The sequence below is a fragment of the Tetrao urogallus genome (genome assembly GCF_951394365.1).
Source record: "Tetrao urogallus genome assembly, chromosome: 2".
NCBI classification, from domain to species: domain Eukaryota; kingdom Metazoa; phylum Chordata; class Aves; order Galliformes; family Phasianidae; genus Tetrao; species Tetrao urogallus.
The window spans coordinates 38,105,545-38,119,571 of NC_136814.1; the positions used below are offsets into that span (position 1 = coordinate 38,105,545).

A 14,027-nucleotide genomic window follows, 5' to 3' on the forward strand; every position below is an offset into this window, starting at 1 on the left:
GAGCATTCAGGCCAGACACTTTTCCAAAGATTTCAGTTTCCTAGATGTGCTGGTGAGGCCTCACCTCAAGTACTGTGTTCAGTTTTGGGCACCTCAGTACAGAAAGGTCCAAAGAAGGGCAACATAGCTTGCGAAGGCCTTGGAGAATATGCTCTATGAGGAGAGACTAAAGGAACTGGGGCTGTTCAATCTGGGGAAAAGGAGGCTGAGGGGAGACCTTATTGCTCTCTTCCAATACCTGAAAGGCGCTTACAGTGAGAGTGGAGTTGGTCTCTTCTCACTTGTGACAGGACGAGGGGAAATGGTCTCAAGTTGTGCCAGGGTAAGTTTAGGTTGGATATCAGGAAACACTTCTTTACAGAAAAGGTTGTTAAGTACTGCTCCCTAAGGAAAACCGTTTGGATGTGGTGCTCAGGGACATGATTTAGTGGAGGGTTGTTAGAGTTAGGGTAGTATGGTTAGGTTGTGGTTGGACTTGATGATCTTTAAGGTCTTTTCCAACCTGAGCAATTCTATGATCCTATGGTTCTACATGCCTTTTCTCTTCTCCTAAATAAAACAAACTAAAACCCAGCATATCTACTCCCTTCTTTGTTATATAAAGGCCTGTTAATTTTTCTCTCCCTACAAATCTGAAAAGATCGAGAAAGAGTTACACACACAACTAGTTTCCTTATACAGGGAAAGAAAAACAGTACTGTCTCCTGTGAAGGGTGCTGGTGAGATCTTCTCTTACCACCACGTATAGAAATCAACAATCATAGACATTCCTATTGCAGCAAGAGTAACCATAAGAATTTCTGCTATGCTTTCCAGTCTAGATGAAAAGCCAGGTGTTGTTTTTACTGTCTTTGGGATTGTACACCCAGTGTTTGCTTAAATGACCCAACCCCCAGCAAAACACTGGAACAGCATGCTAGTTGCTTTTATTTTAGATCTCCTATTCCAATACGACAGAGAAAGTTGTAAGTCTCAGTGATTTTTGTGGAAGGAGGAATTTCTTCAGTATGTGAGCCTACGGTGGACTTATCTAAGAAATGTTCATGGCACTGGTGAGAGCAGTAAGGGCTAGGTACTCCTTAACATCCAACACTCCTTCCATGTACCCCACCTAGTACCAAGTACTAGAAGTACAACCCCAACTACAGCAGATGTGAATACAAGAATAACAAGAATATAACCGGTGATTTTTACTGTCACTGCCTTCTTCTGAAAGTCATTCAGCATTGTGTAAAACCTTGTACCACTTGAGAATAAGTAAATAAAGAAACAAAGCCAGTCAACTACACAATTTCAGCACAAACAGAACATATTTCTTACATGTGTAGTAACTACACAGGAAGCAATTTGAACTAAACAGCAGCACTCTGTATATCTAAGTTCTGTTCATCAATAAAATTTTAGCCACCATAAAAATCTCAGGAAATTAATGAATTCACAGGTTTAACAATGAATTAAAAGCTAAGAAGTACTGTTTATTCCTAAAAAATAAAAGTAAAAAATCTTAGGATTCTTGATCATTGCCCTCTTTTTTTTTTTTATCTAATCTATACATCCACTCATATGCTCAAACTCCAAAGACCAATTTCATTTTAAAACAGTTGTACTTCTGACAATAATAAACACAATATTTTCTGGCTTTATATATGATGGAAAAATTCTATTAAAGATTGTTTCATTTGTGCATTTAGATAAAGCATTAAAAATAATCTTACACTCTCCCAGCAAGTGAAGACTGGTTTTCATTCAAGAAATTCCCTGGTTAGGACTATTACGTATCTATTTTAGCATGAATTCTGAAGCTAATCAGAACCATAATAAAAAGAAATCATCTTTCACAAAAGACTTGTATCACACCATTAATTTTTGTTACATTTACAGTTTTAGCAATTTTCCATAGCGCCAAACAGGTGATCGTAACACTTCAACCTCTTTTAGGGAAGGTAGTCTTAACTTCAAGTGCCAAGAGTCAGCATGGGCTGGGGTAGAATTCTACAGATGATTCTAGTCCTCCTGCTTTTGGGAGGTGCTAGTCAGTCCATCATTATCCAGGACAACCACTACTTATTACTCAAAAATGGAAGTTGCGACTTTGTGCATTAAATTTCACCAGCACACATACAGTCATTCTATGCGTACAGCCTGAGGTACTAAGAAATAGTATTTGTAAAAGAGTAAGGAGTAAAATACATCTCCTTTTACATCTTAGGGAAAAAAGGAAAAAAAAAAAAAAAAAGGAACCCCCCCCAAAAATACAGGCACTCAAATACACCCAAATTATACATTAAGGTCACAAACTAATGCTTTCAGTAAGTCGTTCCTTAGACAATTTGGCCACTAAAATTTATTCCCCTGCTGTCCAATGTGATCTAAGCCTTTCTTTCTATATCGCATTCCAGCAATAACTTGCTGTTTCAATGTTTTTTAAAAGCTGATCAAAATGGAAGTAATCAAAGTTCTCAAAATTTCTTTTACTTTACAACTCATCTTCTAAAGCACAGCTCACTGTGCAATGCCACAGGAATCCCTTTAAAGACTATACGAACATGCCAGCCAAAGGCAGCTATTCAGTAAGAGCTTTCTGATTTTGTTGAGAACTTGCACTTTCAGGCTTCTTACCTAAGATTGACATACCAAGACTGAAATATGCAATAAATGATGGAAAGATAGGAGTGAAAAAGTGGAATTCCTCTTTGTTGTTTTTGTATACAGTTCCAGACTCCCCAAAATAACAGTTACAATTTGGGTTTGTGAAGCAGAAGGGCCTAGAAAGAACACATTCTGCTACCTAGGATGACACGTGAGAAAATGCTGCCTGCAAGACAGTATGAAAACCCTGCCATAACAAACCCCAGCACTGTCTGATTCTGGAATGCTGCTTGCAAATGCAATCATATTTGAGCAGCCTCAACTGCTCAGGATTTTGTTTATTTTTAATAAGTGGTCTAGAGACACCTTGTGGAAACTCAGTACTCAGTATGCGTAACTTCAGTTTAAACTGTTTCTTAAATATATTCTTGTCTTTGAGAGACCCATGCTTACATTTGTAACCCGATGTCTTTAAAATAAAAAGCACTCCAACAACTGGAGTATTACTAGACTTGCAGTATTATTTGTTTGCCTTTTAAAGGAGTAAAGATAAGCAACAGAACAGATTGAGGTGCAGTAAGCAGAAAATCTTTAGAAGCCAAGAAGGACTTAACTATACTGTAAAACAGAGCCTTTCTACTTAAAAACCTCTCCTGTTACAAGTCCATCATTGAACTAAATACTTACATTTTTACAAGAGAGGCGTGCAGGAGAGAAGGCGAAGAAGAGAAATACTGTAGATTCCAAAAATGTAAACTAATGTTGCAGCAGAATATAAAATAATTGCACCAAAGCATACCCCCTCAGATACCTAAAATCACAGCAACAAGACTGGACAGGACCTGTAATTAAGCATGGAATACAGCTGATTAGGGAAAACGCCTACACCCAAACTCCACCCCGCAAAAGAAAAAGAAAAAAAAAAAAAGAAAGAAAGAATGGAAAGAGCGAAGCCAATGATGTTTCTGAACCGGTCATCAACTCAGACTGATGTAAACAACATGCTGAAAATCAGTTGCAGACAAATGGGTGTCAGAAAACAGTGCAGATACAGAATCATCCTGAGAACACCAAAAATGTTACTTCATGCTTTAGAATATCAAGCATCTACACAAAATGAGACCGTATTTAAGAACTATGCAACACAGAGCATGCATAAAAGGCATGAAAAAAGATTGAAGTCCTCCCCTCCTTCCCCAAATAGCTTCCTTAAGATTATTCTCAGAGAAAACACTTTAAAAAGAAATGAAACGGAGACTTTTCAGAGTGAGGCATTGCAACTTTTAAAGGCTATAGTGCAATCACGGCTATTCCCCCAAAATACCTTTCTTCAGTACATGTATCCCATACTACGTCACTCAAAAACAGCATCAGTATTGAGAACCATATTATTTATCTGATCCATCAAAATGCCTTTAAGGAGATACTCACAAGCTTAACATAGTGAGGTATGCACTTTCCAAATTAGAGAACACCTTAAAATAATTTTATGTCTCACTACAGTTACTAGAAGCAAAATCTCTGTGGAGATTAAAAACCAGCTGTTTAATTTTACACATGATCACATTTTAGATTCCTAGAAAGCAGTACAAACTTCAGTTAACATCTGATAAAGTCCTGGTTTACCAAGTTTTTTTTTTATTAAATGGGCATGCAAGGGGAGGATGGATGGTCCCATTTCTTTAAAAAGAATGAGACTTCTCAGCCATCTGATTTGGAGCAAACATACCATTACTGATCAATCATATGGTAGTACATAAAGAGCGTATCACTCTTCACACTAATATTCAAGATAAGTTACTTAACCAACAGACTTTTAAGGGTTTCTCTTAATGAGATCTTGCTTTCTTTCCAAAAATATGGTCTTCTGCTATTTTCCCTCTCTTTCTTTCAAATTTTTAAGTCACAAGTAACTAAAGGTAGATCAGAAGTAGAAGCTGAAAAATTAATGTTTTTCTTAGAACATCTATACTTGCCGTATACTGAAATAACTTAGGAATCCATCAGGAAAAAAAATCAAATAGAAATTCATTCAAAAACCTCAGCTTACTTCTACTGAATACAGTCTTTATAGTAGATCAACTTCTTACCTCCAAATATCACTTCCTTTAGAAAACAGGGAGGACTTGATAACTTCTGGAGCCATCCATGCGTACGTCCCAGCTGCACTCATTTTGGTTGTTCTGTGCCATTCTCTAGCCAGACCAAAATCTGTAATCTTCAAAGTTTTATTGCAAATGTCATCATGTTCCATCTTCTCTAGCAACAAAACTGCAAAAGATTGAGTTTGTAAATTAATTCAATGGGAATCAAAACAAAACTGCCATTCTTGTTATTAATTCCACACGATTTTGATTTCTGCAAATAACTGTATGATCTAAACATTGTGAAAATACTATCAACTTTTTTTAAAAATAAAAATAACGAGTTTACTGATAAAATTCCAAGTAATTCTAAGTAAAAAAAGAGAGAAATACCTGCAGTGTCACGACTTTCTTGCAATTATGTGAGTAGATATTAAACAAGCACATGAGATTCACCAAGAAGAGATAGAAAAGAAAGCATCCAAGTTCAAGAGAGCACAGAATAGTAACATCCCACGAATGACAGGTTGTGAAAATGGGATTCACTTTGAAATAAGATTCTCAAGTAGTAAAAGTAACAGCAGCAGTAGGAACTAAAACAAATGTTAAGAATTTTTATAAAAAAACCTAAAAAAAACCAGGAAACATCATCTCACTGTGTAAAATCCATCCCTCGTACTGCACCCAATCTGGGTTCATCATCTCAAACTGCATATAATAAAACTGGAACACACAGAGAAGGACACAAGCAGGTTGCTCCCAACAGCCTGTTCTCAGCCCAAAGCGCAGTTAATAGACTCAGGCTCTTCAGCAGGAAAAGAAGGTTAGTGACAAACCTGATAGCATGCACCAAACAAAGAAAGCTGTAGGTAGCAATTACTCACAGCTTCTGATCAGAAAAAAAAACAATTGGACTACATCAGACTAAATTAGCTGGCAAGAATCAAAACCACGTGGCAGTTGATCACAAACACACAGGGAGGTGAACTTGGAAATTTTTGCCATAGTATGTAACTGCTACCATTTTACATAGATTTTAAAAGAAATTATATGAATTCTCAGAAGACATCTCCGTGCATTTATGTACAAAATACAGGTACAGGTTCAAGAAATCCCCAGGCCACAAATCACTAGAGGTGGGGAAAGCAGACCAGGGAAGTCAGTTTGCCTCAGGAATATGCAACTTGCAGCAGGACACTGGAGCTGGATGAAACCCGCATGGTGTTATACCCATTGTAACTTCACACCCCTTAAAAAGCAAATCATCTTTTGCTGTTCCATCCCACAGTGTGTATTCACTGTCTGACTTGCTGTTAATACTGCTGGCAAACTCGTAGTACAGCTTCATAAAAGAGTGTGAAACGGAATGAATGGGCTTACTGTGTTCAAGCAGAGCAAAGACAACAGGTGCAAAAGAATCATTTTTAAGGCACTACAATCTTAATTCCATATTCAGTGCCTCTGTCACTGTCAGTGCTAGTAACTGTTACTGTTACTTTTCCATTGCAATGATCTCCTGGGACAAAGCTCAAAGGCTGAATTACTAATAAGAATTATTAATGTATGTGTTTTCCAAGCATGTGTACCATGCAGTTCAAGGCAAAGCACTGGGACAAAGCAGATGAAGAATGATCTTGCCTCACAGAAGAAAAACTGGTGAGCTTGCATTTGCAATCGCAAATCATTTTTAGTGGTACAGCTTAATTAGAAGTATTTCAAAAATGATGTCAACTCCAGATTAGAAAAGGCAGATCCCACATTCCATTTTCAGTAAGCGCCTTAACACAGAGGAGAAGAAACAAAGGCTCAAGTGGTGTAGACAAACTACGAGCTCCAAGTCAGCACCACCAGAACAAGTTAAATTCATCCAGGAGTTTTTATAACTGTTATACTTGAATGAAAGACCTATTGTTTGCCCTTCCATTTGAAACACGTTCAGCAGAATTCCTGACATTCCTTGTCAGTCAATGTGACCGAAACCAAAAACAGTCAGTCTTGCAAAAGGTAATAACGGGCAGGAGGCCAGGTTTCATCCTACAGAGGGACCACGTTCTTCTGCACTCTGCACTTCCGCTTCCGGCCGCGGTCTGGAGAGCGGCTGCAGCAAACACAGGAGAAGCAGCAATGCTGCTCAGCACAGGCGGACGGTGCCAGGCAGCGCCTCCCAGCCCCTGCTGTTCAGCTCCTTGCAGCTTCCTGTCTGAAAGCAGTCATTTCTGCAACATTCTGCTCGCCCTGCTCACTTGGCCCATGCACATTCCTCTCCCAAACCCATCGAGTTGGCTTTTTCAGGCACCGATTCACCCCCAGTATTCAGTTTGGTTAGAGCCAGTTCAGCATTTCCTATTTATTTTAACATTTTTCAGACTTTACGCTCTCCACAAGGAGCAAAGTTCAGACTTATAAAAGCAAAGCTGACTCTTTCTGAATGATTGAAAAATCTATTAGCAGGAGACTAAGTCTCTCACGATAAGAATGCTTTGCATCAGTCCAGCCAACATAAAACCTTATCTTAGCCTGCTATTCAAACACTGCATGTCCTATGGTCAGGAATCAACTATCTGACTCCATACTTTCAGGCCACAAATGTTTCCTACTGTTTACACAGTTTTCAACTCAATTCTGAAGTTCAACCAACTCATAGCTTGGCTGGGATTTCCCCATTCTCACCTCCCAGGGAGAAGGACAAAGTCAATTTATTAACATCAGAGCATCGAAGGTTTGGGTACCACACACTGGGTGCTGCCTGAATATGAGACACAGCACGTGTCTGGAACCCTGTACGACTGGGGAACAAAGAGTTGTCAGTGCATGCTATTTTCAATAACTTAATGAAATATAAATGAAGAAAAAGTATACATGTTATGTGGTGAAGTGATATTGGAACTGATAGCTATGATACTGTGCATGTCCTAAAAATTTAATAATTTTATGATAGTGCAGCATGAATACAGAAGTATTCCAACAGCATCCCTAACAAATTTCTATTTAACCATACAGATTAAAAAGAACGTTTACTCTTTAAGTATGTAATGCTACTAAAGAGAAACTGGAAATCCAAGTATTGCCTATATACATCGCTGAAACATGCAGCTGAGAGTTATGAAATAATTTAGTTTTTTTTTCTGATAGAAGTTCCCCAGAAAGGGCTAAGGTTGCAGACCTCATCAGATGCAAGAACTTTTTAGGAAGTTTAATCATGCAGACAGAATAAGAATTGATCAAAGAAACCTATACAAAAATCAATATTTCCATATAAAGGAAGATACTGAAAGACAAGTTATCAGGATAGAAACATCATTACTGTGTTTATTAGGAAGCAGGCTTGTTCCACATGCCAATTAGCAATCTGTGGAAACATACAAGGTACATTTCAGGAGCCAACAGCAAAGCCCACCCCAAAAAAGACCAGATCATCGTACCGGAAACACATGCAAAGTTGGAACGGATCAACAGCAAAACCTAGAGTTACAAAGTAGAGGTGAAGGAAGAGGAAAGGTAGGGCTGTTCTGTCTAGCACAAGGAAAACCAAAACAGCAGCTGCATACAGTTGCAGAAGTAGCTCACGCAATTCTAAGCGATGCTAAAAAAAGGCTTTTTTTTCCTGTAGAAATGGAGAAGTACCATTAGAACTGTACAAGGCATAAGACTTCACATGAAATACTGGATGACTGGAACAGCATATATATATATATATATGCTCAACAACAGGAACTTAGACTGAAGCAGGTGTAGAAAACAGAATAATGAAGAGCAGGTCACTTTTCCTATTTAGATAAGAGCTTGTCCTTTTTCCTAGGACAAACAATGGTTGAGAGCAGAGATCAACCACATTTATGAACAGGATGCATGTCAAAAGCACTGGTGCTCTTACCAGTATAATACTCTCCCAGGTACCCTGCCCAATCCATTTTGCTCATGTGCTCATGACTAAACTCAGTTCTAGACCTGGAACTGCAGGGGTGGGGAGAGCTTCATATCATATTCCAAGACAACACCTCTGTTCTCCCACCTCCCTTCTGCTGTGTCGTCCCCCCTCCCCACACAGTGTATAGCACAGGTTACTCTTCACAAAGTCATAAAATATAATACATTCTCCTATCAAACCTACTGGTTCCTTAAATAGCAATGCCATTAATCTGTTTTGCCTGCTTTCTGCCTTATCAGTTACAGCTAGTCTTTTTCTACAGATCTTATAGCACCTGCAAACATTTTATGGTGCAGCAGTGTGCAGATAAAACATACTGCATGCTTTAAAACTCAGACTGCAATGGGACTGGACCTGTGGGGCTAGTCTGTCCTTTCCAACTCTGCATTCCTCTTGTTAAATTGGCATCATCCCTACAGAACCACTTCTGTTCCCATACACGTTATCCATCAGGAAACCAGAGTTACACTTGAAAAGAGGCAAGTCACAGTAACATCCCATCCTTGTGCTCCCACTCTCCTCTTCCTGTGCCATCTCCCTTTTCTACCTCTCTCATGTTCTCTGCTCCATTTATGCTCAGAGCTACTGAGCGTAAAAGGTAAGACAACAACTGCAGCAGTCAGGATTAGAGAAGCACAAAGCAGCAGGCCAGGCTTGGCCACATTTGGACAAGAGCTGCTTTTTCTGATCCATTCTCTTTTTTGAAAGCTTGGGTTGAAAATATATTGGGGAAAAAAAAAAAAAAAAAAGTAAAGTAAGAGGCAGGACATAGATGACTGTATTCCAAGAAACAGAGAACTGAAGGTTACAGGGTTCTGCTACCCGTTTAAAAAGGGCAAAGAAAGAGAGAGGAACTGACTGACTACAGAAGTGCAGAAGGGATCCAATTCTTTTTTTTTTTTTTTTTTTTTTTTTGAAGACACGGAATATTACTGCCATGAGATACAGCCAGGAAATAAGTGGTCAAGAAATAATGGGGAAGAGCTTATTTAGACAAGCCAAATTCCTGGAGTGGATGCAAACTCAGACAGGTCCAGGACTACACCCTCAGTGCACGCTTCAGTACTAAGCTGAACCTCCAAAGAGGAACTGAAGCAACTTGTTTCAACTGCAAGTTGAATTTTGTCTAACACGCAGTTTTACACAAAGAGCTCACCTTCTTGCCTCAGCCCCTTTCATTCCTATGTTTTAAAATGTATGTAGCTTTAGAAACAGTATTTACAGCAAGCATGAGGGAATCATGGACAGACCTCTTAGTTGTCAGCACAACCAGGAAATTTCCACCTAGTACTCAGGTCTTCAATGCAATTCTTTTATTGTTATTTCCTAAAGTTTCTGTTTTCTCTTTGTTACTAAAAGATATGCAGATCATTATACTTCTCTGATGTTATTAACTAGAAGTCAGCATTTAACTCAATCTCTCATTTGACAAGAAATCCAAATCTTGAAATCCAGAGACTTTATGCAATTAAATCAATTTTATTTCATAATGCATTTCGACTCTTTCAGGAGACCATTATCAGTGGCACAAATGATTTAAGTGGCTACACAAAGTTTTCTTAGAAAAGCCAAGTCAAAAGATCAAGTAATAAGGAGTAAGTATAGGGAGTTTAGTTGTACTTCAAATGCCTATATTTACAGAAATTAACCTAAAATGCTGAAGTCATTTGGATCCCTCCCCCTCCTCTTCTTTATACTCTACAGTTTCTACCGTACCCTATTCATAGCATCTGTTTTGTTGCCAGTAAAAATGAAGAGTTAAGCAGACTTTTATGAGTTAGCAGTTACTAGCTACCTCCACCAACAGTTCTCTAAGCAGTTGACTGCTATATTTTTCACTAACAAAAGGTATTTAATCTTACAGCTATTTAAGTTAATGGGATTACAGGTTGAGCGCCTACGTGCCACTCCATTTGCCACCACTGATAACGTCTTTCTGAAGAACATACCAGAAAGAAAGTAGAGAGCTTCTACTATACAGCCCTACTTGCCAAGAAAAGATTGCCCTGACAATGCTGCTACTGTGGTCCCCCTGCAGCTCCCCCCAGAAAGTTCCCCCTCCATTTGTTTGCAAGTGAATTTGGTTCCTGGTAATTCACTAAACATGCAACAATACCAGTAGGAAAACCTTGTATCTCTACCTGAGGAACTAACAGGAAGAAAAAAAAGAAAAAAAAAAAACACACAAAAAACCTTCTTGAACACACCACATATTCAGCTAATGAAACACAGTACCTTGACAATATTAAGAGAATTATTTCCATTACTTGGAGTTATTTGGTACCAACTGCAATTAGAAATTTAAATTTCAACACTTTTTATAGAAGTCACGTCCAGCTCCACTAAGCATTTCAACTGCAAACTAAATACCACAGTGAAAACATTAATTGATCAGGATGTCGCTAAGTTATAAAAGGGTGATCCATTTGCCTTTACAGCACTTCTTTTTAGCTACCTTGCTTTTCTCCTGCCAGTTCTCAAGGTAGCAGCTGTTAGTTACCTCCTCACCTTTGCAGCCCCACACTGTTAAGACTGTGATCACCTCACTGGATAAGTTTAGAGCTTGCCATCCACAGAGGAATTCCACCTCTTAGAGATTACAAACACAGGACACATTTATCTACTTTATCCACATTTATCTATTTTATTATAGGGACACTGTGCTCCTCTATCCTTTATCCTTTCACAGCAGACATATAACCATTTCTTCATTTTCATACAACATTGAAAGCAGCTCAACAATTTGGTCTTACATGCACTTGTTTAAGAACATCTAGCTTTAAAAAAAAATAATAATCCTACCTCACATGAGCCAACATACATTTAAGAAGTCCTGAACAAAGTGTTCCCAACTGGGAAGCCAAAACAAGACAAGACTTGACAGAAAATGTCCTTGACAGCAAGGATTTACAAATATACACCATCTGCATAAGAAAAATACATCCCATAGTGGGCCATGTAAAGAACAAGAAATCAGCAAAAACACTGGAACGACAAAGGCTCGCCTGACTGTCTGCAAGAAAGGAGGAAAGCAAGGGAGAGTGAAGAGGAGAAAGGAGCGATTTCAACAGCTGCAGCATACCTTGCATCACCATTTTTTGCTTCCCCTTCACTTCTTTAATAACCATTATTAAAGCAACTTTGGGCAAATGGAAACTTGAGAGAAAAGCCGTTTTAACAAGTTATTGGCACAGGCTGCAGATGCTGCGAGTTATTTTCCTGCCTGCCATCTGCACTTCACTTGCTATTCTGACAGTTCTGTAACACAAACCAGAAATTTCTGTTGTGCCTTAAGAGAAAGCACCAGAGGTAACAAGCATTTGAAATTAGACATTAATTATTGTTTCAGCAGTAAATTCTGAAAAGGATTTGGATTCTGCATTACACAAAAAAGCAGACTGCACTCTAAACATTATTAAGTTCTTTGTTTAGTAAAATACCAAGATTAGTTCTCCCATTTAGTTTTACACTTAAGAAAAGTTACTTCACTGCAGCAATTCCTCTACAATTTCACAATTACATGGAAATCAGTCCATGCTGAAACTTGGATTTAAAACTCAAACCACTCAGTTATGCTGCACCTACCAGGAAATTTCACACTTATTAGAAACACAGCAATTACTTTGCTTTTAAGTGATCTTCTAAGCTTTTTCTTCTTTGTTTGTTATTAGTTATTAAAGGGCATCTATGCAATAAAAACAGTGACCAAAATGAAAGGAGATCAGAAAGACATGCTAAGAACTACTAAGAATAATAGTTTGGTGGTAAATCAGTCATTCTTGACTGAGAATGTTTACTGTTTCAAGCCATACAGAGCAAAGTGCTCACCATTCCTTAAAGACCATCAACTGTGTTAGGAAATAGTCATGCCTTTTTTTTTTTTTTTTTTTTTCAAGCAGTTCCTTCCTACTCCTAAAAAAACAAGCAAACCACAAAGGTGAGGCAAACCATAACTGTTACATACATAACTGCAAAAGGAGAGTCATAGGCAGTATATAATGCACCAGGTGAAGTCTCCTCCAAAAAATAAAAATAAAACAAAAAGCATACAGAAAATGTACTATCGCTTTCCTTACCTCAAGTTCAAGCAAGACCTGACCATTCCCTTCAGAACAGAGCAAATGAATGCATGCCAAACAACATAACAGAATTCACAAAGAGAATGCACCTGAGGGGCTCATATTCCCCAAAATGATACCCAGGGCCAAGAGGTTCCCTTCCTTCAGAAGGCAGCTAACGTGTTAACTATCATTAGTAAAATCATCTTCTCAACACTTTTTAACTCAAATTTGTTTTGAAATTATGTTGGCATCTCCTTGCAGTAAATAGAAAATCACTTAAAATGACACAACTTCTGAATACATGCACTTATTTACACAGTTGGCTTACTTCTCCTGCTTATAACTTTTTACATTTGTCAATTATGTGCTTTGTTGTTACTTTATACAGATCACAAAAAAAAGTTGCATTTGATATGCTTACATTAGAATATTTAATGCACAAAAATATCAAAGGTTAGATATTTCATGAAGTTTTATGTGAATATACACATTAAAATAGATATTCACATTAAAAATAAATAAACAAAAACACATTCTTCCTTTAAAGATGATTTACTAACTAACCTGAGCCATTAGGGCTGATGTCAAAGCGAAGACTCCCTAAGAGCCAGCAGTCACTTAAAATACATATTTTAATCTCCTCTCTAATTACAGCCTCTCATCCTCAAAGGCTTTTTAGGGCTGAGTCTTAGCGACTGAGTAGTCTTGAGGAAGTTAATTATCCAGATGGCTAAAAAAAATAAAGTCTCCAGAGAAAACTGTTTTCTGCCGGATCCATCATCTGACCAAACTCCTACCTACCACCTGTATGCAACCACAGATGTGCAAATCCACTGACATACAGGAAGCAGTAGGGTCTATGTCAAGAGATGTGAGGGTGAGCCTTGTAGCACGGCTAGCTGCTAAACTGAACCAAAGACAATGTGCTATAGGAAGTGCAAAAATAAACAGTATTTCAAAATTAATACAATTCTTCTACATCTAGTTATATTCAAAGATGTACTGATAGAATCCAGCTTTGTTGCTTTTTTCTGTTAAAAAAGATCATTGCTGAAGAGAACTACTTGGAGAAATTGAAGACCAAGAAAAAAAACAACCTTATGATCTTCTGAATGTGTTTTCTGCTATGAAAAGCTAGCCTAAAAATCCAAACTAACTCTGGTTGTAGATGCTTTATTAAGTATAGTCATTGAGTTCTCCTAGAAACACATCACTTCACATAAAACCCCTTTAATATCATTTCTGAGAGATTTTAGCAGGTCACAACTCTGTAAAGGAGCTCATATTTGGCCACTGGTTTCATCTGAGAATTAAAGCAATCAATCCTATAAAGAACAATTGAAAGAGTCTTGTAGATTTTTTTTT

The 14,027-nt window shown here is 38.0% G+C and overlaps 1 protein-coding gene across 1 annotated transcript in view; it reads right to left on the minus strand.

Moving 5' to 3' along the window:
- MAP3K21 (mitogen-activated protein kinase kinase kinase 21) overlaps positions 1–14,027 on the minus strand; it is a gene marked incomplete at both ends in the record, with an annotated part of 40,606 nt that overhangs the window by 16,130 nt on the left and 10,449 nt on the right. Inside the window, one exon of the mRNA XM_079532803.1 lies at positions 4,680–4,860. Coding sequence (XP_079388929.1) covers positions 4,680–4,860 — 181 coding nt within the window. The remainder of the gene's footprint in view (positions 1–4,679; positions 4,861–14,027) is intronic.